The sequence below is a fragment of the Astatotilapia calliptera genome, chromosome 3 (assembly GCF_964374335.1).
Source record: "Astatotilapia calliptera chromosome 3, fAstCal68.1, whole genome shotgun sequence".
NCBI classification, from domain to species: Eukaryota; Metazoa; Chordata; class Actinopteri; order Cichliformes; family Cichlidae; genus Astatotilapia; species Astatotilapia calliptera.
In genome coordinates this window covers 44,160,602-44,187,600 of record NC_137424.1, presented here as the reverse complement: position 1 = coordinate 44,187,600, position 26,999 = coordinate 44,160,602, and the positions used below count along the sequence as shown (strand labels likewise).

The 26,999-nt window shown below is 40.0% G+C and overlaps 1 protein-coding gene and 1 long non-coding RNA gene across 6 annotated transcripts in view; one reads left to right on the top strand and one right to left on the bottom strand.

Moving 5' to 3' along the window:
- The window catches only part of poln (polymerase (DNA directed) nu), a 75,689-nt gene that overhangs the window by 37,021 nt on the left and 11,669 nt on the right, over positions 1–26,999 (bottom strand). For 4 of the 5 annotated variants that reach the window (XR_013906088.1, XR_013906089.1, XM_080298426.1 and 1 more), the window contains exons 9-17: positions 26,604–26,740; positions 25,363–25,431; positions 25,217–25,277; positions 24,888–24,952; positions 19,787–19,870; positions 19,534–19,629; positions 17,586–17,642; positions 17,100–17,156; positions 14,665–14,730 (exon numbers count right to left, since the gene is read on the bottom strand). Coding sequence is in view for 3 of the 5 variants with exons in the window: in XM_080298426.1 (XP_080154552.1) it covers positions 14,665–14,730; positions 17,100–17,156; positions 17,586–17,642; positions 19,534–19,629; positions 19,787–19,870; positions 24,888–24,952; positions 25,217–25,277; positions 25,363–25,431; positions 26,604–26,740 (692 nt within the window). In the remaining 2 variants the exon portion in view is untranslated. The remainder of the gene's footprint in view (positions 1–14,664; positions 14,731–17,099; positions 17,157–17,585; positions 17,643–19,533; positions 19,630–19,786; positions 19,871–24,887; positions 24,953–25,216; positions 25,278–25,362; positions 25,432–26,603; positions 26,741–26,999) is intronic. The other variant, XM_080298428.1, reaches the window with a different exon arrangement.
- LOC145425407 (uncharacterized) lies at positions 19,963–20,589 on the top strand. The gene is made up of 2 exons (XR_013906090.1): positions 19,963–20,308; positions 20,529–20,589. It is a non-coding gene; the product is annotated as an uncharacterized LOC145425407 (long non-coding RNA).

Genomic DNA, 26,999 nt, shown 5'->3' with positions numbered 1-26,999 from the left:
AAATCCTCCTTTCAAAGTGTTTAAAGGAAGAGTAAAAAGAGTCCAAATCAAAGTAGCAGACTTCCAAAAAGATTCCCAGACTTTTAGTTTCAAGTTTAGATTGAGCTACTATGAAATTGGATCCTACATTTTCCACAAAGCTAACTGGGAGCATATTTTGTTAGGTTATATTTTGCCAGTTATACTTTCCAACTGGTAATGGTTTGATTTTGGCTTTGATTTAATTGTTGTTTTTATGCTTTAGTGTTCCAGTTTTCTGCCATGTTTGCCATGAGTCGTCTTTGTCTGCATGTAGTATGTGTAATCTTGTAGGTTGTTTCTTGTTCTTGGTTTTACTTCCTGGTTGGTTGTCTTGATTAGCTTCACCTGTGTCTTGCTTGCCCCTAATTTAGACTCTTCTATTTGTCTTCAGTGTATAAACAGTCCTGCCTTATTCTTTGTCTTAATCTCGCTATCATTTGCGTCATCTGTTATGACTTTCCATGTTTATTACCTCTATGTGTTTTGAATTTTACAGCTTTTTGTTCATCTACAGTTACTTTTTCTGAACTGTGGGCATCAGTATGAATAATTCTTGCTTTTAGTTTTACTCTAAATTTTTGCTGTGTATTTGGGTCCTTGGGACTTTTTTTCTGTGACAAATGCTTGTTGTAAAAAAAATGTATAGCCTAGGCTTGGTTTCTCAGATTTGGTTTCTCAGACTTCCAATATACCCACACCTTTAACGGATGCTGTACTTCAGGAAATTCATGGTTGCAGATGTCTTTATAGGGTTAGGGTTACATGTAGCTTCTCTGTTTGGCTTCTCAAACAAGTGTTACTTTTGCATCCAGTTGACACCGTGTTGTTAAAGACTAAGCCTGATATGTGTTCTGAATTTGGAGAGTGTAAAGTTATATGGATGTAAGGATTAATGTCACACTCACAATGATGTTAATGTGACTGGCTGACTGTTTTCATTAGCCCTCCAACTAAATGTTGACATTTTTTTGATGCTACAGTGGAGAAAAGTTGAGCAATTAACCTGATGAAGGTCAGATGGCCTGAGATGTTGTAATTTATTAAATAAACCAGTAACAAGCAAAGTGATGTCTGGAAGTTACATTTGATGACATTTCTAAAAACATTTGCATAATATTCATGTGCTGCATGTCCTGCTGTCTGGTTAATGTAGTGTTTAACCTTCTGGTCTCAATAGACGGGACAGCACGTACAAATCACAGGCTCGCTGACTTGTATCAAAAACGTGAACTTCAAACAACATAGCAGTTTTAATCCCAACATTGCAGTTATGTGGATTTTATTAACAGTTTGATTAATGTGAGTTCTGTGCCATAAAACAAGATTGAAGCCAACAAAATAGCCATGCTTATGCTAACTACACATCATTTTGTAAATGAAACACAAGCTTTTTAGAGATTTTATGATGTGAAAATTATAGCATTAAACCATGTAAAACAATACATAACCAAAATCTGAATCATACTTACATGTTATATTTTAGATCATCTCAATATACATTTGGACTTTAGGTTTTTGCTTTACTTTAATACTGCATTTGCTAGCAATACTTGGTGCTGCTCTCCTAGATTGTGGAGTAGGATTAGGGGTTTGCACATATGATGACTTTGACCTCAGAGGGTTAAACCTAGATTTGCTTCCAGGACGCCTAACCTGCACCAACAAACCACAAAAAATTAAGCAACTTGTTGTAAATAACTAAAATATAAATTTGTAACTTTATGGTTGGGCAGGATGGAAAGCTGCACCAGGAGCCTGATATTCCAGTGAATGCAGGCGAGTCCTTGAGTGTCCTTGTCTTTCTCTGCACCACATCACACCACCTCATTTTTATTCCTATAATTCAATGACTTGCAGAAATCCTGCGCAGCATTTATATACTGCTGGCTGCTTTGTTTGGCTAAGATAACAAAAAAGCTGAACGCCAACTTGACTCACCTGCCAACACTACAGAAGTTTTCAGAGACACATTTTAAAAGAGGAAGAGCCTGATTATCACTGGGCTCTTAGCCCACCCTGCATCCGCCCACTGAGTAACATAAGACACTGTCAATACACACACACATATACACGCAAAATTACACAGATAGAGGAGGGTTTTTTTAGCCTGAAGAAGGATGAAACGGGACAGGATGATTTCCCCAGAATGCATACATATAGTTTAATGGAGGGAGTAGAAAAGCAGGTTCAGACTCAGCACTTCCTTTTTAATCCCTGTTAATCCCACTGTACTCACCCTTTGAAATATACCTGCACAAACAGCACAGGGTCTGTGTGTGTGTGTGTGTGTGTGTGTGTGTGTGTACAAGTAGGGTGCTTGGATGTTAAAGGTTATTATCAAGGACGAGCAGGACTCATTGCACAGAAGCACACAAAAACATTCACACACAAGATAGGTTAACATGGAGAAGGAGGCACGCAAAGTAAAACACACACTAACTGAAGCAAACGCATGTTTCCGGTCATGGTCAGAGTCAGTGTTCGATTTGACCCTGTAATGAGCGTGTGCGAATGTTAAACACAGAGAAAAAGAAACTGCTGCCTGCTCATGCCACTAATTAATTATTTAGTAGAGGTAAGGAGATAGATGGGGGGAGGACTGCAGTGCCAGAGAGTGGGCAGTGGAAAGAATACATTAGAAGCTGGGCAGACACCAGTGACGCACACACACACACACACACACACACACAAACGCTACGAGATACGTGACCTGGAGTGTGTATTCGTGTTGGAGTGAATGGGAAAAGGTGCAAGTAATTAGAAACATGTGTCTGCTATGTGGGTACATTGTCCTGATGTGACATGCAGTGTGTCAGGTATGACTGCTCAGCTTTCCCATCAGACACTATTGCATAGTACCGTGATGGCAGCATAAATCAACACACACACAAACACACAAACACACACACACACAATAAAAATTACAGAAACTAGTGGAGATGCTAGTTTTTTTCTAAGGTGCACTTAGAGTTTTTCTTCATTTTTCTGTTAGTGCAACACCTCATAAAGACAGCAAACAGACAGAGAAGATTTCCATATGAATGTAAATGTAAAGGCTGCTTTTCTGCTTTATTCTGTCACTTTATTCTATGCTTTGAAGAGCTTTTCTAACATCAAACACACACAAATGCTCCAATGGATGCTTCGGGGATAATCTAGGGTTCAAAATCTTGCCCAAGGACACTTTAACAACCACAGTAGAGGAGTTAAAGATCAAAACGCCGCCCTTCTGACTGGTGGATGACTGGCTCTATCTCCTGAGCCACAGCCATCCTTGATAATTCGCACCTGTTGTGTCACATTTATCGATAACAGCTTTTCTCGCTGTTGTCATTTTGTCAAAAGAAATGCTGCTTTTTTTTTTTTTTTACAATCAAATCGACTGGATGGTCTTGAAGAGCAAGTTAAACCTGAGCCTGTTAAAGAGGTGATAGAAAAACAGAAGAAAGCAAAGACAAAAGAGAAAATCAAAGAGATAGAAAAGGCAGGAAAAAGAGCGGGGCGGAGATCAGGAGATAAAAGATAGATAAAAGAGAAAAAGACGAACAGAGACAGAGAGAATCAAAGAATTTCAGAGCCGAGGTGCAGGAAGGCTATAGTACATGCGTCACTGCAGCTGAAGAGAGCGCATGAATGAGAAATTGTAAAATATAAAAGAGTCCAGGTCAGCTTCGTCTGCTCACTGCTGACTGTACAGTTTGGCAGAGATCCTCAAACGTATTTATAGACAGTCACCTTCCCCAGCTCTGGTCAGTACATATCATCCATCAATACACACACACACTTACATGGTTTATGCACAGTTACGCTTGAAACACGTAACATAATCATAACGTATAAATAACAATGCACCTGTTATTAAACACAGATGCTGCAATTACCTAAGTACATTCATGTGTGCCAAAGAAATTGATTAAACATTTTACGACAGGATGAAGAAATGTTGCTTTGTATTTGACTTGATGGGAGAGCAACTCCCGCTGATGGCATCACCTAATGGAGAAAAGCTTTCACTGCATCTGGCTACTTAAATATAACTTAGAATGTGAATACAGACACACACCTGCTCTGCATGTGGTCTAAGTCATTATCGCCCTTACTGTGTCACGAGGGATGGAGATGCAGTTCATTAGCAGACGCTGTAGGAGTCAGACTGAGAGGGCGCGCTCTCGCACCTTCCTTCTGATGTATTCTGCCTTCAGATTGTTTATAATTCACAGCTGAAGCACAGGCGTGCAGCAGCACAGCCACAACAGGTATACAACAACAAGCTCATGTATGTACATTTAAATGCACAGACACACAAACACAGCGGAGACACATTAGCGTTGGCACAGGAAGGGCTGTGTTAAAAAGTGGCTGTGTCGGTTCCTTTCCTCATCACATCACTGTGTGTGAATTATACAGAACTGACACATACTACTGCTGCACACCTACAACACACACATGAAATATTCTGGTTTGTTGGTCTCACACACGCATATACACACTTGTAGGAAATAAATCTGTACTATCAACTCCCAAACAGACCAACACGCTTTGCTGTGTTTTCCCTCCTGGGCTCATTGACTATGATTGAGCCACTTAATCATACAGATGTTTGTATTTTTGAGTTGTCTTCCCACCACTGGCACTGTGCACAACATCATTTTTTATTCAACATTACAACCCAGACTTGGTATTCTTCACTTCCTCCTCATGTCTTAAGCTGGAATGGGTAAATGCGTATGAAGCTGAAAGTGGCCCCTATTGGTCCTTCACTGGAGTCTGCATGGATCCCTGAAGGGACCACACAATGACACTGGTAGCTAAAGCATCTGTCAGCACAGCTGAACTGTGTTATTAAACTATAATAAATATAATAATGATCGCTTAGTTAAACCTCTAAAAGTAAACAAACCAACGAGAGATTTTGACTATACCGTCCTACCACGATAGCCATGTTGATGATGTCATCAAGCTGTGCCTGTTTGCATGGCAGCAGCTGCAAGCATGGAGCTTCCAGGTGGGGAGGAGGAGGAGGTGCTCATAAAGAAGACCGGTGCGACGTCGGTCATATGGAGCTGGTTTGTGATTAAGCAGATGGATGTTGAGCAAAAAAATATCATCTGCAAATTATGCTGGGCGACAGTAAAGAATGGCCAAGAATCAATCCAAGTGATTTATTGAATCTAGACATTCAGGCCACACTTTTAGGAGTAGAACTGGTTCATACCAGAGTAAATTCAGTATTCACACAAAAAAACTGATCCGAATCATGTATGAGAAATCCTTTAAAGTGTCTTCTTATTGGTTAATTGGACCGTAACACCTAATTCTGGCTTCTGTAATTTCCCACTTTATTTTATCTTTAAATAAAATAGGTTCATAAAGACCTCTTGAGCTGGAATTACAGCTCTGTGTATGTTATACCATATATTCCTTTGTATCAGGTTAATGCAGTAATTTACAAGCATGTGATTTTTAAGTGATCAGCTCAAAATGAAGTGATTTCGACTTCTATGAGTGGCCTGGCACTAACTACACACAGATTGTGGGTGCAAATTGAATGAGGGGTTCACTAAAAATTTTGCCCTGCACTTCCATGCACGTAAATCTGGCCCACAGCGAGCCAGAGTGCGAGTCTCAGAGGAGCGGTGCCTTGTTAAACAGATGGGGACGACTGAATCACGCTCGTGTGGGGCAATTTAATCACACAGTGGGGATGTCATGAATCACTGCAGAACACGCGCACACATTAAAATACGCAGGCGTGTTTGTGCGCACACATGCCTGCTACGTGCGAGCACAAACATGCTGAGACACAGTGACACTGCAACAAATACACATTCACCAGAATCCATCTGCTCAACATGAAGAGAAAAGCAAACTCCTAAAAATAAGACCCATCCACTGGATACTGAGGTGATGGACAGAGGGGTAAATAAAGTTTATTTCTCTTAGACTGCAAGTTTACAAGTAAAATCATGTGAAGCCATGCTACTCTCCCAGTCTGTTCTAATTTCCAGGCGTTTACTGGCGTTGCTGGAATCTCCAAATTTTCTTTTTTCCTTGATGTCTCAGTCATTTTTACAGTGCTGTTTTTCAAAATGTAGGATCAACGATGAGGTGTCTTAATGGCTGTGTGAGGCAGGCAGGAATGGAGCCAAAATGCAAGACTCACTGAGATGAAATCTAAACTCAAGAAACTAAAAATCGGAAAATACTAGAAACTAAACTTAACAGACAGACTGGCAGAACACAAACATTGAGGGAGATCACGCAGACATTAAATACACAAGACAAAAAGGGAACAGACCACAGGTGGGAACACAGCTGAACATAGTCTAAGTAACGAGACAGGGAACCAAAACAGAACCTGCTGAACACAGGAGACTATCAAAGTAAAACAGTACAACACATTTAGAGGAAGACTGACTAAATACAGGGAACAGAGGGAGCGAGACACACACAGATTATTTATGCTTATACCTTGGGCTTCTGCCAATCCTAGATTCTCTGATACTGGCCTAGTGAGAGCTGGTCATTCTTGCTAATAAACCGTAAGTAGGATTACAGAAGACAGAACAAGGGTGAGAGAGCGAGAGACAGGACTTACCAGACAGGACAGGCCACACAGAAACATGAGCGGGAAACAGACAAATTAACATGGAGACAAGACCGACTTCAAAGAGAGCTACTGCTGCAGGATGCTAGACACAGGAGGAGCGGGAATGAGGACAGAAAGCCTAAGGCTAGATAACAAACCTGGGAATACAAACATAGATCAAAACTGTAACAATTAAACTCAGAATATTAAATAAACCAGAATCAAGTCTACAACAGAAAACACTGGTGTATTTTCACCTAGTTCACAACCTTTATCTGAACCAAACCAAACCACGATGAAGACAAAATAAATGAGCTAAAAAAGTTCAAAATGCAGCGCGCCTAACCAGAAAGTGAAAGGAGTCCCCAGGCTGACAGACTGCTGATTTATCCTGCCTCTGGTTGTTGTGTGAAGGCACTGATGGCAAAGGTTACTTAGTACATTATTCGGAGACATCAGTGGCATCAGACAGAATGGCAGTGCCTGACAGCCTGAGATGAGAGCACTGTTGGCAGTTCCCCTGATGATTGACAAGCTCCATAAAATTTGAGCACACACACGTACGTATGATGTCGATTAGAACATTTTAGGTGACTTCCTTCAGTTATCACATTCACAAGATTTTCAGAAAACTTGACCTCCGAGATCGAGGTCACTGAGACTCAAACTCGTCCAAGATTGTTGGTAGATACACCTACTATATCATGATCGTAATCCTACATCACGTTGTCCCAGTTATTGCTTTCACCGTCTGCCTGCCCGGTGCGGTGACGGAAATGCACCGTCAGTCTTTTATGGAGTCAAAGTTTGATGATTTGCTGGTACCTCTTTTTGTTGGTTAACTAAATGCACAGACAGAGACAAAGACAAAGAAGAGGATGGGTTGCAATACTGCCTGCTGTAATTTCAAGTTAAATAAAATAATAGAGGTGTGTAGTAGTATATGCAAAAAAAACGTATCCCTGCATGTTTGGCTTTGTGTTTCCAACCACTCTGGTGTCAGCAAAGAACATCACGCACACTTCAGTGAAGTGCTGGTTCAGCCTTGAGAGAGCTGCCTGTGCAAAACACTTAACGACTGAATGCAGAGCGGTCTTAAACAAAGGTTAAACTGCTTGACAAGCCCTGGAGGAAACTTAGTTGGCACTATGGGAACAGACACGGCTGCACAGTCTTAACACCAAATACACAACATCAATAATGCAGCTCTTTTCTAATGAATCATCAATCTCGACTGAGATAGACTGCATCATATAATTGTACCCGAGACACTGGATTGATTAGGTTATGATATGAGGAGGTAAATGTGCACAATCTGTTAGGGGGCGAAAAAAAAGTAATGTTATCTTTAAAATTTAAGAAACCGTTACTTTGAAGCCTCTGAGCAAACAACAGGGAAAAAAATAGAAAATGGAAGCAGAACAGAGTGTTTACATCTTTCTTTTGCCCTGGATCTGCATGAGTAAGTGAGCATGTTTGATGCATTTGTGGGTGCCACGAGTGTATAAATTTTAAAAACCCATAAAAGGCTTTGAAAAAGAAGAGGGGACACAAAAGGATAGCTGATACAGTGCAGAGTAGATTCAATCAGAACTATGGTTTCCTCTCTTAGAGCTGAAACCAGCAAGACCAAGGGTAAGGGAGGGGATGGAGGCGGTGGGATTTGTCTTCTTTGGTTAAGTCCATGTTAAAAATTATTAATATAAGGGGACGAGTACATGCGGGAAAGAGCGTTAGACAGAAGCAAAGCAAGAACAAGAAAGAGAAAGACGTGGATAGAAGAGCCACTTGGAGACTATAAATGACAAAGAAAACATACTTAAACAACAAGGGAGCAGGAAGAAGGGGACCAGGAGAGTCATAACAAATGAGAGAAGGAAAGACATGGCACAGACACGGGAGAAGCACTGAGGCTCAAACATATTTTTGCTTTCAGCAGATAAAAACAGACGAGCCAACTTGTCTCTCCAGCAAGACTCACTTCTCGCTGCGCTTTAAACTCAGCACCAGTTTCATAGCTGTCCTGCTTTCATTCAGGCGCCCCTTTGTTACTGCAGACAGCCTTCACTGTGATTGAACCCACAACAGATGAAAGCGAAACCCCCTCTGCAACGCTCCTCATTTGAATATGTGCGTGTATGTGTGTGCAGAGCGGAGAGTGGCAGAGCAACATCTTTTTCTACCTTAAACACCAACTACAAGCTGAACCTTTTTCCACTAAAAGCAGTGGGATGTGACGTGTTAATGATCACTGAGCGAGTCTTCAATTAACGCCCAGCACATTCTGCTCTCCAGTATGATGAGAATAATACTGAGCTGACTTAAATTATGCCAGAATAAGTTTGACTCTGGAGGGTTGAAGTTTCTTCCTTCTTGCTCTCTGATGGAGAAAGATTCTTATTTCAAACCTAGCAGCACAATTTATCACCATGCTCTGCTACAGACTACCTGACATTTTAAGAAAGATGAAAAAGATATTTTATATCAACTCATATCTGCACCTATTTGTATGTGTAACATCAAATAGGGTTACCCAGACTATTTAGATCTGCATTGCTAGAGGAACTAGTATAAGATAGTTGATCTCAACCATCAGCGTGACGTGTACACAGGCACTGGGAGCAGGTGAGAGCAATTCTGGAGAGGTGGAGGTATACTCTGGAGAGAAGAGGAAATCAGCAAGAAATGAGACAGAATACATGTATGAATGAGAAGGAGACGATTGGAAAGGTGAAGACGCAAGGAGTAAAGGTACTGAAGATGGATGAGCTTAAATACCTGGGGTCTACCATCGAAAGAAAGAGGGACGGCTCAGGCTGAACAGTTTGGAGACAAAGAGAAGCAGGGCGGAGATGGTTTGGACATGTGCAGAGGAGGGATAGTTGATATATTGGGCAAAGGATGTTGAAGATGGAGCTTCCAGACAACAAGAAAACCACAGAGTGGATTCATGGATGTAGGAGGACATGTAGAGGGGGATGCTAGGGATGGAGTAAGATGGAGGCAGATGATATGCTGTGACGACACCTAAAGGGAGTCGCTGAAAAAATACGTGCAAAATTACCATAATATACTGATATTTCCTATTTGAACTGCGCTGTTATTGTATTACTCAAAGATTGGCGTATATCTTGCTATAAGCTTCTGTGATTGGGTCAAACCATAAACAGTATAAAAGATGGCGGTAGCCATTGTTACTTCACCATGAGTTTCTGAAGCCTTGAGCTGAGTCTTTTTATCACTGTAGCTTAGGAACAGCTTTACTAATGTGTGCTCCAGTGGAAACTGTGTTTTCGCTTAAAAAAAAGTACCACTGGTATATCAAAACTGCAAACTGTGAAATTTCTGACATTTAGAATGACCCATGAAGTCATCACAAAAGCGTTTACAGAGGTCGGGGCAGAGGGCCATGTTCTCATACTCTTCTACAAGAGAGAACATTTGTTTGTAACCACAGGTATTGCCCCCTGGTACTGATCAGAGAGGAATACCAGCACTTCCATGTTGGCTGTATCCATCTTTTACACCCTTTAGTGGTCAAAGTGAATTATTTTATGATGTTGTGGATAATTTTGCACTCTAGGAGGAAGTGCCCACCGTCCACCATCCATGACTGTTAGATGAGTATCGCTAGTGTCTGTCAGGCTTTTAGAGCCACAGTGTTGGATTCAGGATGATGGTTATAGAAAAAAAACAGGCGAGCACACTATCTTTTTTGTAACATTAATAAACATTAAAACATATACTAAAACAATTCACGCTTCAGATGTAACCTTCTAGTATTCTGAGGGAAAAGCATGGCATAACAATTCCTTGGGCATTTTTAGCATGTACTGGCTGTGGCAATAAGAGTTTGGAAGCAAACATGGCAAAAAAAAACCTAGGACAACATGAAGCAAAGGCCACTATGACCTCTATTTCTGTAGCAATAGAAATAGGAAAACAAGAGTAAATATACATGGCATGTACTTTAATCATTTGGTCATTAAACTTCCACATAACATGGGCACATCCATATTGCCTTGTATTATTTATTGTTGGGAACAAATTACTATCACAGTACAATAAAATCACTAAAGACCACACTGGCGCACACCACAAACCACAAGCATTCACACGCTTAATAAGATGCTCAACCAAATCCCACATCTGAGTAACAGCAGGAACAGAGCAGTGATAAACCACAGCCGCCCACAGTCACATATATCATTTAGTAGCAGCACAATCAATTCCATGTGTAGCTCACATCGCTCACAATTTGCCCGGTGAGATTAGAAAAGTTCAGTGTCTTTGAGGCTTGGAGAGGATCTAACAGGAGAAGAACCAGCGGAGCCTGACAGCTGAGTATTGTTGAAATGAGCTATCGACCTCCCCATACCGAGACAGAAGTCGAAGTACTTTTTTGCAGTTGTCTGTTTTATAATATTATTTATTACAGGTATTTTTATTTATATTTATTATTTCATTGTCATAGCGTCAAGTTTATTTTCGCTCCCACAATTCGATCATATGCAGCCTTCAAATTGGCTTTTATAATGAACCACTGAAACTGATGATGTGACTTTTCAAATGCTTTTCAACAGTACATAGAAATGCTGCTAAATTAATCAAAGAAAGCCATCAGCACAGCTTCTCAGTAGAGCAGGGCGATATGACCAAAAATATTTATCACGATATACATTTGAAAATTTGCGATAACGATATAACTGACGATATAATTGACACTAGACAAAGTACTTTACAACTCCACAACTTTATTAGTGCAAAAGAACCCCATCAATGTATTTTCACTTAAACAAGCAGCTGTTTTTTATGTGCATTAAAGCTACATAAAAATGTAACAGTGTAAATGCAAATTCCTTGCTGACAGTTTAACCAAAAGGCATTTCCAGTGGGAATTGGCCAACATGTCCTCAGCATAACCATGTATAATATCCACAAAACTTAAAAAGAGGTTATACACACAATACGGTAATATTATGTTGAAGCACAGTACGTATCACTCTGCAAGGCTCCTGCCTACGATGGCCGTAACACTCCGACAATCCATCAAGTGGTGCGGGTTCGTAGCTTAGCAAAATCGTACTAAAACATTTGACAGATTTTCGAGCGCCGTGTACATACAATCGTTTCGAGGTCAGTAAACACAACCAGAATTCATACATAAAGCACACGGGATTATAAGGTAAGGGAGAACTGTCGATTTTCAGAGAAATCAAAGGGTTGATTTAAAGTGTGCCGTATTTTCCAAAAGACACGGTAATAACAACAGCCCACTAGCATGCTCTACCAAAAATAGTGCTTTGTTGTGTATCTGACGGACGAAAGCCAAACCAGCTCTGGTTCATCCGTTTCATTCAATGATCCTCATTCGCCCTTCTCATTCTTCGTTGCCGCCATGCTTTTTCCGCCACGTGCGTATGAAAACAAAAGCACTGCGCATGCGCATTTTACCCATATTCTATCGCGATATTTCATTTTCTTATCGTTGCCCAACATTATACCGGTATTACCGTGAACGGTATGATATGGCCCAGCCCTACTTCTCAGGCTTACAGAAATAAAGCTTTACAATTACAGAAAAAGCACTGAGTGCATTTGGCTCAAACTATTAAACAGAGGGTGTTTACCTTCACTGTTAATACTGATAGTGTGTGTGTTATTTCAAAATGTCACCTTAATGTACCTGTACTTACAAATATAAAGAATCAATTCAATAAAAAAAACTGTATCAAAGAGTACTGGGCGACAACTATAATTTTCTGAATTTTTTCTTCATTAATCTATGACCTCAGCACCATCTGTGTGCAATCTTACAAAGGACTGGGTATCCCTTTACTTTTGTACCAATTACATTGTAATTGGATAATTGCCTAAAACGCTAGGCTTTAGTTTTTTTTAGCGAGGTTACCACAGGCTTTGAAACTGAACAAAACAGTGGTGTTAAAAGGCGTTTGCTCTCTTCCTGAATTCCTGGTGTTTTGCATATTTATCACACTTACATGTTTTAGATCATCAAAAAATGTTAATATTACACAAAGACAACTTGAAAAATAAAAAAATGCTGTTTTTAAATGGTGATTGCATTGATTAAGAGAGAAAAGTTATCCAAACCCACCTGGTACTGTGTGAAAAACTAATTTGTGCCTCTTGTTAAATCGTGAATTAACTGTGATTAACCACTTTTTTTTTTTTTTTGGAAAGATGGGTTCACTTTCACTAAACACACTCAGGCCTGAATACTGGCAGACCTGCTGAATCGAGAAATCACTTAAAGAGAAGCTGTCTGACAAAGTGAAGCAGGCTAAAAGAGCTCAAAAAGCAACACATCACACCATGATCTAGAGAAACACTTGAGAAACAAAGTCACTGACATCTATCAGTATGGAAAGGGTTACAAAACCATTTCAAAGGCTTTGAGACTCCAGTGAACACACATGGAGAAAACTTGGAACAGTGGTGAAGTTTCCCAGGGGTGTCCGGCCTCCAGAAATAACTCTAAGAGCACATCGATGACTCATCCGGGAGGCCACAAAAGAACCCAGAACAACATTAAAAAACCAGAGGCTTCACGTGTCTCAGTAAAGGTCAGAGTTCATGATTCAGCAATAAGAAAGAGGCTGGGCAAAATGCTCTGTGGACTGACAGGACAAGTGAATTAGGTCAGGAAAACCACTGCATAATAATTTAAGTCAGTTTAAAAACATCAACAACACCAGTTTCTTTATTGAGATGTTACTGCTTACATTTAGAAAATCAACAATTTATATCTGTTTTCTACTTGATTGAGTCTACTGTCATTACACTTCACACACTCGGCATAAAGTATTTAACATTTTTTTGATTCAAACAACAAATCCAGATCCAGCACTTTTAACTTTCATTAGCTCTGACATCACCACAGAATGAATGCCAGTGCATTTTATGAAAAATCTGAATAATTAACGAACTCGCTGCAGTTTTCACACTTTGCAAAGTCATTCAGTGGACAGAATTTGCCCATTTCACGCATTGGTCCTGGCCCCTAGGCCTCATATTTGATTTACTAGTTACACAGACCACATTTCTAATATCTCTACCAAGAATATTATATTGCAAAGACAACTGAAGCCAACGACTGCCTGATAAAAAGGGGAGGTATATATAGCTTCTAACTAATTTTCATACCATAGAGGATAACAGTAAGAAAATGATAATTATCAACTCCGTCAAAAAAACGAATGTCTTCTTAGAATGAAGTCTTCCTCTTTGTGCCTCACCTGCTCTTTGCTCCAGGATGTATGAATATTTCAGCAGGACTATTTCTCTGACTCTGTAAAGCCATTCTAACTCAACATGCTCCCTATCAGCCAGGCGTCCAACACCCGCCCCTTTATTCACACTCATGTTTTAAACATTGAGCTGCTGTCTCTCAGCTACACCTCATAAAAAACTCTGCTCATAGAAACCTCCAGCTTGCTGTTACACAACAATCCCAAAACATCTGTTTCTATGAGAACTCAGCATTCACGACTGAGCATGTAATTACTATGCAGTCAGCTTCCTTAAGGAGTTTCTCTGACAAGGGAGAAAGCCAGAAAGAAATAGCCAATGAAAGCTTAGTTATAAAGAACACAAAAAGGAGAAGATTGTTAGGATCTTAGAAATCCACGAGCAGAAGATTTGTGTGTGTGTACAAATCTTTCGTGAGATTTTTCAAATATTATTTCTGTTTAAATACTTTAAGCAAAAAGCTCTGAAAAAGGCTTTCCTCACTCCATAAAAATGTAAAAATATTTTGCGCTGTAAGTCATTAAAATGCCAAATTTTAATTTCTCATAGATATAATCCAGCGTTTCTGTTTCTATTAATGCACATTGATGTGGTCTTTTAGGTATTCTATGCATGTGCCTTGAACTCTTAGAAAGAAACTTTCCCAATTCAGAACCATGGATAGCTCCTCCAAGGATGCTTAATCCTGTTGCAGTGTTTTAACAGTCCAAGATGTATCAACTAATTCCAGTGCAATGAAGGCTGGGAGAGATGGGTAGGAATGCAAGGCAAGTTTGACTTACTGGGTGTTTTGCAGAGATTCTCCCAGTCACAACACTGGTCTGGTGCCACGTAGAGGAAATGTAGCTCTGACATGAAGAGACAAAGGGAGTCAAATATGAATTAAAAACAGGGAGAACCTGTAAATTTAACACATTATCACATGAACATTTCAGTCAGCTATGTTATCACTAATGTTTCCATATAGCCAAAAACAGCCTGAAAACAACAGCTGCGGTCTTGATTGCCCTGATCACTCTGATCCCGTGTTTGGACCCACACGCCTTCAACAGTGCCATGCCCAATCTGAACAAGCTGCTTGCAGAGTAGGGTGCCAGTTATGTTGCTGCAATAAGCAGGACAAAACATCAACAGCACCAACAAAAACAACACTATAGTGCTCAAGACTGCAGTGTAGTTATGTAACCCAAACATCTGCACACTGTCAAACCTATTAACCTAATAAATTAGACGACAAGATAATTACAGCATATAGTAGCTAAGGTCCCACGCAGCAGACCTTTGCTACTATTTCATGGTCTGTCTGTCTGTATGGCTTCTGTAGTATTCTTAGTTTTCCCCCATTCACTTTTAGTGATCTCCACTGCTTGTGCCTCATTGTTTGTCTGTCAGAATTTATTCACATTCACTCTCAAGGTTAGTTCCTCATGTGGCTTTTTTACTTCCCTCATTTCTTTACTCCTTATATCTACGTCTAATCCAACTCTGGCATCTGACTCTTTCAACTGTGGCTCCATTCTGACTCTTGCCTTCTTTTCGGATGTGGTGTTTTCTGGTTTTCCTAAATCTTTCTTTTTTATTGTAAGTGCGAATAAAACGTCATTCGATGTTGTGGTGTCAGCCACAGGGTCCACGTAGTTGTGACATTTTACACTTTACAAAAATCTATTTTATAAAACCACAAATACTCAAGTTATGACTGAGTAGAAATTTGTATACATTTGTTGTTGCCAGCTTTTTTCCAAAATGCCGCCAAATGAATCACGATGATCCGAAGCCAAAAAGCTTTGGAGAACACCAGGCAGACTCATTTGCACGGTTGAGTAAGCACAGATTGACAAACACAAGCTGCTGCTCCCATGCACGAGGCTTGAAAGAGGCCCATGTGGAGGGACAGTCAGGCACAGAGATACATCTCTCTTCTGCCAAATGAATACAGCAGTGGCAATAAAACAGACCAACAGCTTCGAGAGTCCAACTCAGACAACATGTTTCACTATTTCACTAATAAGTCAGCACAGCAGAGCTCATCCACACTTGTGATGACTCTGTTTCAGGAGCTGTGAAACCACATCTTGTCACAGCCTCAGAGAGATGGTGACATTCACACCGGCAGCTGAATTTAAAAGGTGAAGAGGAAAAACACGGGTTTGTCCAGCAGCATAAATTACTGTTCTAGTGCACTGACGCAGCAGCAAACTGTAAGCAAATGAAAACAAAAGCTGTGGGAGCTGCAGGAGTCCTTCTAGCCTGCAGCAACTTCTAAACCTTTGGTTTCACTCTCGAGTTTTTGTTGTTTCAGTCTCACAAAAAAGTCTAAAAAAATCCACATCAAGAAAAAAGAGTGCCAGTGGACTGAGTACATTTACCTTTTATACATTTTGTAGAAAGTTTGTATTGCAAAAAGATGCATGTTCAATCATCCATCTAAGGAAATTCCAAAAAGTAACTTGGATGAGTCATGAAATGCTTCTCCCACTAAAAACACTTTGACCCGTTGAAAACAAGCAACTTTTTTGGGATGTACTGCCAAAAATATTTGCTCGTCTGCCTTCATACACATATAAAATTGAGTCACTTCCCATTCCTAACCCATAAGGTTTTGCCTGTTGCAGATATAGCAGCTTCAACTCTTCTGGGAAGGCTTTCCACAAGGTTTAGGAGTGCTTACGGGAATTTCTGACTGTTCTTGCAGGAAGACATTGGTGAAATAAGGCCTGGATGCAGCTGCTCGGCCATGGAAATCCGTTCCATGAAGCTCTCTGTGCACTGTTTTTGAGCTAATCTGAAGGCCATATGAAGCTTAGAGGTCTGTAAGACTCTGCAGAACGTTGGTCACGTCTGAGCAAAATGTGCCTCAGCACAGGGCTGATCCCTGGCCCTGTGATTTTATGTGGCCTAATGCTTTGTGACGGAGTTGCTGTCATTCCCAATGACTTCCACTTTGTTATAATACCACTAACAGCTGACTGTAGAATATTTAGTAGCTAGGAAATTTCAGGCCTGGAGTTGCACAGGTGGCATCATATCACTTAGGAATTCACTGAGCTCCTAGGAACAAACATTGTTTCACAAATGTTTGCAGAAGCAGTCTGCACGCCTGGGTGCTTGACTGTATACACCTGTGGCCACGGACGTGATTGGAACACCTGAATTCAATGATTTGGATGTGACTGAATACTTTTAGCAAAATAGTGTATAAACAGAGTTGACTCACCTTGCTCATCATGCACGACAAAATCCCATCAATAAAAGTAGATTTGATTTTGCGAACCTGTGAACAACAATGCAATTATTTGTTACAATAAAACACTTTATCTCTATACCTTATGTAACCCCCAAAAGGTAAAGCTAAACAATGATCATCTTAAAAAGAACAGATTTAATAACTTGGGAAGAAAACATCATAGTATAAAAGACAGATAAGGTCAAAACAACACACCCATTGGTTAGAGAAGTCCCACTTGTCTCATCTGGTAGTGGAACTGTATAATCATTATATAATGATCATATAATGATTTGTGATTTTGGCCAATGAACATAACCTGGATAATCCTTTCTGACTGACAAAAATTAAACTGATTTCTACAGAGCTCAACAGTGACCGCCTAGTTTTTTAGGGGCTCCTGCTCAAGAAGTGAATTTCCCATTCATTCATTTTTCATAATAATGATGATTCATAATAATAATGAACATGCCAGACCTGCCTGTAGTCCAGGATTATTTTTGGCAGAGGGTGCAGGTCCTGAAGCTGCAACAACTGCAACAAAAAGAAAGGAGACAAAGACTGAAAAGCTGCATTTTTGTGCCTTTCGTGTCAGGTACAAAAGAAAATCGATTGAAAGTCTTTATATTTTGCTTCTAGGACATGCACATGAACAAAATTTTCTGTAAAGCGGTTTTAATTAACAGGAATGCAGTACAGTGTATAAGTAGTCATATTATTTTGTGCTAAGTTTTGTTAGGGTTGGGGGAGGTTCCTCTGTGCTTTGTTATTTCAGATGCAGACTTCAGCTGGTCTGTGCTGCCCTACACGAGCTTGCTTCCACACCTCTTGTAAATCCCTTTATTGTGGCTGTGTTTTTTAAGGACAGGGTCTGGCTGTTGTTATGTGCCAGTTCATTATGTCCACAATTGTGGTATCTTGGCTCACTCAGTCTAGTGTTTGTTTCTCTGTTCCTGCCTCTAACCCTGTGTCTTTGTTTTTCTCCCAGTTTCCCTGCCTGAAGCATGTTGCCTGTTTTTGGAAAGTCAGCCAGTGTTCCCTTGACCGAAGCTTCTGTCACCCACACACCCAAATACTGCCAGTGGATTTCTCAGTCTTATCTGTGACTAGCCTGTCTGCCCACTCTCCACTGATACCCAGCTGCTCACCCCGGGCCTCCGACCTGCTCCCGAGCTCAGCCTCTCTGCACTCTCCAGTAATGCCTCAGCCTTTTCAAACCTTTTCAGTTGCTGCAACTCTCTAAATCAGTAGTCCATTCTTCCACAGTCTATCGCTGCTTTTATCACACTTGTAAATAAATCTTTACAAGACAGCTGTCTGTTCTCTGGGTATGAAAAGTGTAAAATCATGACATTGCTTAAATTTCGATTTTTCTTCAAAAAGATGATTGTATGTGAACAAGAAGGAACAATTTTATTTTGATGCAAACATGAATACAATAGCAGGAATGCAGTGTTATATTTACATCAAAGTGCAATATAAATGTTTTTTCACTAAAATTAACAAATAATTGTGATTAACAAATAATAATAATTACTATAAAATTGTCCACATTGATCTTTATTGGTGGTAATTTCAGATGTTTTTCTCTATTCACTGCTATGAATATGTTTGGGCACGCACTGTATTATAGTACAGTTTTCTTGGTGGGTATTCAAGAGTTAGGTCCTTTGATTTAAGAGCGCAATTTCTTGTTTTCATGATTTGATATACAAATTTTAGAGTTAAGTGGTTTTGCCACATACCAAGTTGGTCAGACCTGAGTGCTTGTCAATCTTCTGCTCCTTAACAGTCTACATTCAATCCATTAGACTTTCTCTCCTGGGAGGGTTACATCATTTTCACCATTAAGTTAGCACACTACCACCAGGAGGCCAGATTAGGGCTACTATATATAACTAAGGAGCTTTTAATGACATAATGTATATATCACCTTCTTTTTAATTCTAAAGTCATACAAGAAGGAGGTACACGTATTAAAGCCCTAAAAGCTGGGGACAGATGAATTTTATAAGAGGGCTGTTACATATAAAACTATTTAAAAGATAGCAAAAGCTCAAATAGGCAGAAAATGTGGGTAAAATGAACCAAAGACTGACATGCAACAAAAGTCGGGCTAATAATCAGGAGGCTCGCTGCTTACGACGCTTTAGCCGATGAAACTATTCCGCGATTCGGTCGTCAGCTGTGATTGACTGCTAGTACAAAGGTGGACATAAAATCTGTCCAAGCAGCAGCTCATGTATATTTGTACAGAGATAGAGACGTGACTAAGAACAGTGACTGTGCACTGAAGTTTGAGGGGAAACATCTAAACATGAAAAAAATAAATCTTTGTCTCTAATCTAAAGACATTTTTGGATTCACAGAGAACTGAGGGTCAAACTGAAATATCTGTCTGTGTCTATACACGTGTGTGTCATACTGCAGCTTCGGATGTTGACTGCTGCTGTTTGCCGATGGTCTTGGGAAGCTTCTTGTTTTCGCAGCGCTCATGAAGACGCAGCTTCTCAAACAGAATCTACAAACATTGTAAATCCACAACATCCACAAAACATGAAGCAGACGCAAAGCGTAGAAGAATACAAACGTTTGCATATGCACGGTATACACACACACAGACACAGAAAAGCCATATACTGCACACAGTATCCAGATGTACACATGAAGGTACGTACTGTTCGTAGCTGAGTGTTGCTGGTCAACAGAAATATTTGTCCAGCTGCTCGGTGTGCTTCCTGCTCCAGTTGCTTCAGTTTAGTCTGACAGAGTTGGAAAGACAGACAAAATCACAGCAGAACGTGGCAGCACGGATCAGGTCAGCAAAGTTCACAGACCTCTAGAACAACATGTAAATGCCGGCAAAGCCACTTTACTTTGCACTTTTATTTTGAAGAGTACCTTAGCACTTCCTCTTTTATTGTGTCAGACTTCCTGTTCTGTTCTCGGTGAGGCGACGCAAACACGTTGCTTCAGAGTGAGTAAAAGCGTTTGTTTTTGAGGGTACTCATGCAAAACTATGTGTTTTATTTATCTGTCACATGCTATAACTTTGAAAGTTTACTCAATGTGGTTGAATTCGTTTTTTATTGTGTATGCATGTCATTTGTTTGTGGTGTGGAAAGACTGGCTAAGAGATGTGCATGGAGGAGGTTGGCTAGCTGATTCAGCATGATTAGCACCCTTGGAAGCAGAAAGAGGTTGGTTAATGATTGCAAATGATTGTTTATGTATTTAAGAGACAGAATGGTTGTTGTTAATTCATTTTATTAAATACTGTAACATAAGTAGTTTAAAAACTATTGATTTATGTCAATGTCACTATTTGAGTTAATCAAAATAATTTTCTATGGTAAAATGTGAACATTTTTGCACTTTTTACGTAAATGTTTAATGGTATTTGTTTGTGCATCTTTATAGTTTTCACGGTGCCATATTGTCGGTGGTTTAAAGAGGAGAGAATAAAGTTGCATCAGTCGAAGCTCTCTGCGTCACGAGTGGTAATTCCAAGTGGGCAGCTACACAACATACTTTGGATAGACAAAAACAAAGCGGAGATGTTTGAACACCACGCTTGGTGAAAACCAACTGTCATGCACGGTGGTGGAGGGGCAGTCACTGAGTTCACCATGAACTCCTCTGTATACCAAATATTCTAGAGTCAAACGTGAGGCTATATGTGTGACAGATAACAGGAGAATGATCTCAAGCACAGCAGCAAAACTACAACAGAATGGCTGAAAAAGAAAAGAATCAAAGTGCTGTGATGGCCCCGTGCTGACATAATGAGTGGTTACTTCAAGTTATTGCTGCTAAAGATGGTTTTACAAATGACTAAATCTTAGAGGGTTACTTAGTTTCTTTTTGACATGACTGTATATGTGAAACAGGAAGTCATTTATTACACTCTGTATCTTACTAGGTGACCTTCTTCCTACACCTTTCCGTCCCATGGGAAACACATGTGATGCCTAAAACCTGCAGGACCCTGGCCCTTGAGGCCTGGATTTCCCCACCCCTGTTTTAGAAAAAACCCTTGCCGCAGGAAAGCCAGGGCAACATAAGAAACATAGAAAGAGGAAATGATGGAAAACAAATGGCACAAAAAAGAGAGGAGGGGGAAAAACAGAAACTACGCTACAGAAATGGGGCAAACAAGTGACTTGGCATAGAAAAAATGGAGAGACAGAAGAGAGGACTGAAAGATAGAAGCACTATTAAATAACTTGAAGATGCAAAGAGGATGAATCCCGAGAAGAACGCGATTGTGATAAAAAATAAACGTGAAAGTTTTAAATGAGGACATAAAGGCGTGAAATTCATTCTTATACAATATTTAAGCTAAATGTGAAGATTTTGAGCTGTTTTTTTAATGAAGGGGACGACACCCTCATCACAGCTCACTGCAAGTCTGAACAAAGCACTTGACAGACAAACCAGGGAATGAGGTTAGAGAAACGGAGACGAGAGGAAACGAGGCGGAGTGTATCGGGGTAAATGTGTTGATGAAATGAGAGACAACAGTCTGAAAGAGCAGCAGAGTGACGGATTTGGGAATATGGGACAAAAAAATGGGTAATTGGAAGAGTTGAAAGAAAGTTGAACTGGGAAGTAAACACTGGTGTGGGTACATGGGGGAAAATGTGAGAAGTAACACTGGTTATTCATGAACTGGTGAGAACATGTTTAACACAAAATTGCATTTGGAACAAGAAGGAGAGTTCAGAGACATGACTTGACAAAAAGGTAGGGGGAAGTGGAACAACTGTGGCACAAAATCAAGGACAGCAGTGTGGCGAGAGACTAACACGAAGGGACAGAAAGAAAATGAAAGGAGAAAAATTGGGGTGAGCTGTCAGACATGTACCTAAAGTCCAAAATATGCACTTTTCTCTTGCCCAGAGCAGGCACCAGACTGCCTCATCAATATTGGATGGGAGCCCCTTAGTACTTTGCTTGACACACAAAGGCACACATACAGAAGGCACAGGGCTCTGTAGGGCAATATTTTATTGCACTTCACACCATGTGGATCAAGACGTGGACTTTTTTGATGGAAATGAAGAAATAGATGGCATCTAAATCAAGGTGGAAGAAAGCTTAAGGGACTTTTTAAACATATGTAGAGTGGAGAAGAACAATAATCAGCGCACAGATTAATTTTGATTTTGGTTTTTTGGGAGATTTTTTTTTAAAGAAATGCTACAATTGTGTTAAAAAAGAAAAAAATTTTGTTGTTTTATATAAAAAGAATTGTTAAAAAGAAAATATTGGGAAAATGGATATTAAACCTAACTGTGAAATGGCATACTTTCGTTTTATATCAATCTGGAGACAAATCAGTCCCTTTGCTGAGAGGAATGTGCCGTCAGACGAGGCCCTTCTGAAAATAAAGGACAATGTCAGGCACAAAAGAACTGCTGACCTTCACACAGTCCTGTGAAAAACTAAATGAATGCCATGATTCAGTAGTTTGTAGAACCACCTTTAACAGCAATAACTTACAGTAATCACTTTCTGTATTGCTTCATCAGTTTTGTCACATCATCGTGGAGGAATTTTGTCCCACTCTTCTTTACAGTGTTGCTTCAGTTCATTGAGGTTTGCAGACATTTGTTCATGCATAGCTGTCTTAAGGTCAGATTTACAAACACGCTGCAACGGCAAAAACTGGATCTTGGTACTGTCAGTATTTGTAAGGAGAGCATCCTGATAAAACTCCGGCCTTGGATTGAAGTTTTATTACACTTAAATTTAAATGGTTACAACTTCAGGACCGTGGACAGTGTGTACAGTTTTTTCACTGCGATCTCTCGAGCTGTTCTCAAACACAATTTGAGACAAAAGAGCAGGTGAGTATGTTTTGAAAGATGAAGCCTGATAGACAGGAGGGATTTTCTGGTTGGTCTTTCAACAGGTGAACTTGACAGCTCAGATAAAAACAACATCCAGCACAACAGAGTCTGGACACACATGACAGCACACGCAGACATTTCACAAAAAGGCACACAAATGTATTTACACACAACTCTGCCACAGCCTCAAAAACTTGAGTGCCTCAGCGCGTGTGTGTGCGTGTCTCTGCAGAGGCGTTCTTCCTGCAGCACAGCCTCTTAAAGGAAAGAGACAGACTATCCGTCCTATTTATAGTAACACAGAGAGCTATCAAGACTGCCTCCACAACAACAACCCTGCTGCTGTTTGCAAGACTTGTGAGTTGAAACTAAACTGACTATGTTGTGTATTCTTTGTGCGTGTGTTTGTCCATGCCATCTGCATCTACATCTTTGTGCATCCGTGACAGTTCTCAAATTTCATCTCCAGAACTGTTTTTTACTCTTTGTGTAAACAGGACAGGCCCCCAGAGGACATCCACCCCACACTTCGTGAAATCTGCTCAGAAGAAGGAAACGAGATACCATTTTTCTGTTTGTCTTATGTTTTTTGTTTGTTTTTTCTTTTTTTTCCCTGAGGTCTGTCCTGTTTCTCATATCCTGCTACTGTCATCGCTGCTGATACAGCATCAATCAACAGCTCTATGCTTTAGCAGCCAGACTAAAATACAATCAACTCAGAGTGACTCAGGACAAATCCAAGCTGACCCAGTCAACCAGACACTAAGCTTGGCCTGTATTAAAATACTGTGTGAAAGTCTTGAACTTATTTATTTATATTTTGTTAGGAAAATAGGAAAAAGTTGCAGAGATGTATTTAATGTTCACACTGATGTCTGTAGACGCTCACTTTTGTACCTCACTCCTGACTTCTTTCATAAATATGGAGGATAAAATGAACCAAAAAATGACAATTTAGATTACCATTGATTTTCAGCTCTTGTGTAATTTGACATACCTCAGCCTTTTCTTATGAGTTCCCTTCCAGTAGATGGATCAACTGAAGGACCCGAGGTTCCTATGTCAGGTTTTTGTTGGATTTTTCCTATTTCTTAACAACATAACTTTCACATACTGTTCGTCTGAAGTAGATAGCATTTTAGGCCTGACACGTCTTTTGAGGCGCTGCACACCATGCTGAGATATTCCAAATTTTCAGCTAATAGCTCTTTGAAGATCAGCAAAATGCCTAAAGAAAACATTTAAAACTGGGTCTTTGCTAAATTATCTTTTCTGTATGGGCACAACACTAGTTCATCCCTTGAGTTAGGTGTCCTTTTGTGCTTGAACGATTTAACAGGTTAAAGAAAACAAAACTGACTGAAAATGAGTGAAAAAGCTACTTTAAAAAAATTGAAAGACCTTCAGAAAGCCTGCAGTATTATTGCTCAACAGCACTTTAAAAATGAGCGGACAGGCTGGCTCCTTGGAAGCAAAACATAAAGATATAAGGGGTGACTTTCAAGCCTTTCATACAGTATCGTATTTGGTATGATCACACAACAGCCTTTAAACATAAGAAAGAAACCAGAATATCTACAGTATATATCATGAATGTTAACTAATGCATTGGCCCAATGGGTTTTGTTGGATGTCCAGTTTTGCATTAGTCTGTAACTTATTTCACAAACTCACAGAAATAATGGTTGAATGGTTTAAAACACAGCATGCAAACACACACTTTTTACAAATATTTGCACTGATCTTGATTCATCAGTGTATTCTGGTTGGGGATTAACATTTACTGCAAAGGCCAATAACTCCTGGCAGTAGTTATTTTTCTTCTAGAAATCTTTTTCTTATTTATTAATAACTCTGACTGTGAAAGTTTAAGATCTACCAGTCAAACCATTCAGTTTACCACAGAGTTTTTTTGCCATCTTACCCCCAGCAAGTCTGAAGTTCTCTTTAGTGCCTCCTTATCAACATGGATGCGGTGGCTCTCCATGGCTGAAACAAGAAAAAGAATTTATTGATTCATTAACAGCAAATCTTTCAACAGCTGACAGATTTTTATTGTGGATATAGAAAACTAGAAGAGCCCAATAAAAAAATTAATTGTCATCCAGTATTACATGCTTTTACTCTGTTTATTCAGGGATATTTTTCACAATAAATCTCACAGGGTGTGGGGTGAAGAATCTGTGAGAAGATTTCGTTGTATTTTAAAACAATTCTGAGTGTCTGGAGGGAAAAAAGTAAAGCAGTGCTCACCTGCCAGAACAGGGATCATGTTCAGCTCCATATCTGAGTAGAGCTGCCACAGCCCTTGGCTCTGGACACACAAATTATCAGTTAGGTAATCTGTTGGTGTGTGTGTGTGTGTGTGTGTGCATGTTTGTATGTGAGCATTTACCTACATGTAGCTCAGAGCATAGCTTCATATTAAGCCTGTAGAGCCAACAGAGACCTGAGATAATCTGAGAAACCTGAGAGAGACACAAACAAAGAGAGAAAAAAGAAAAGGGAGGAGGAACATGATTCAGGTTTGTTGTGTAGAAGTACTTCGTGAGTCATGGTTTCTTCTATAGTTAAAATTAGTATCTTTTCAGTTAAAAAAACAACACCAAAAACATGAAAACATCAACTGTCTGCTGAAATCCTTTGGTGTCAAAGTATAACTAGCATCACCTTCTTTTCTATTCGACATTTAACAAAACAGACCTTTTAATTTTCACGTGAAAATGAAATGGGCAAAAATATCGAGACCTGACATTTCGTGGCACAAACGTCTTGAGGCAATCACTGCAATCGCACACTTTTGTGGCTCTTAATCAGCCTTCCACAATCCATAGCCAGAAGTCTGGTCCAGCGTCCTTGATGCAGTTTTGTTCAGTTTGATAGGAACAGGATTATAATTGTTTGCAGGTGCCCTCGTCGTACTCATTCTTAATGTCCCTTTTCAACATGATTTGTCTGCTTGCGAGATGGAGTTACAAAAAACTGACAGACACGTGGACGTCCGCACAGAGTCCTGAATTGACCTATTCTATGTTACACACACACAGGTGCTGTACTACAGTCAGATTCTTCTCTTCAGATTGATCAGCACACACAGCGAGCAGCCTCAGAACAAACTGATGTTACAGTTTAAGATGTACGTGGTGGGTTATTATACTGTAAAAGGAGCCAGGATTGCAATAGCATCACTGTATAACGCCTTTAATGAGTTAATGCACCCCATCCAGTAAAACAGCCCCATAATATAACTCAGCCCCCTTCATATCTTCTTCACTGAGCAGAGAGCTTACCAGAAAACTGCTTTTGTTGAATATGTCCAAAGGAGTTTCTCTCAGGCTCATTTTAGCTTGTTCATGTTTCTCATTTCATGTTTCATAAAAGTTGTACACAGATCTGTTTTAAAGTCCTTGTTTTTATTTTCTACTATTCAAACTTTCTTCATAAATATAGGGCGTGTGGATTTTCTTCAGTCCAGATCCAAGCAGGTTTGCAGCACTCCAGTGGACCTTAAATTTTTCAATAATTAGATGCTGTAGTCCCAAAAACGCTGCTTACAAGACTTCCAGCTCTAAGAATTTGTCCTATAGAAACATTACTTAGCAGTCAAGTGTAACAAATGCCAATTTAGACTTAAGCTTACTTTCTGGGCACCCAGGGCGGGTAATGTGTGGGGTCTTTTGCAGTATTTATGGAGAAGCTCCTGATAGCAGGAGGACGGGTCTGTGGGATCCAGCAGCCACCCTGACACCTGTGGGTCCTGGATATGACAGCCTGCCACTGCATAGGGAGAAAAGCTCATCATGATAATGAGCAGCATTTGGTTTCCTCCACACTGATCAGGGACTGGCATATGAATACAGTGGGGCAAAAAAGTATTTAGTCAGCCACCGATTGTGCAAGTTCCCCCACCTAAAATGATGACAGAGGTCAGTAATTTGCACCAGAGGTACACTTCAACTGTGAGAGACAGAATGTGGAAAAAAAAATCCATGAATCCACATGGTAGGATTTGTAAAGAATTTATTCGTAAATCAGG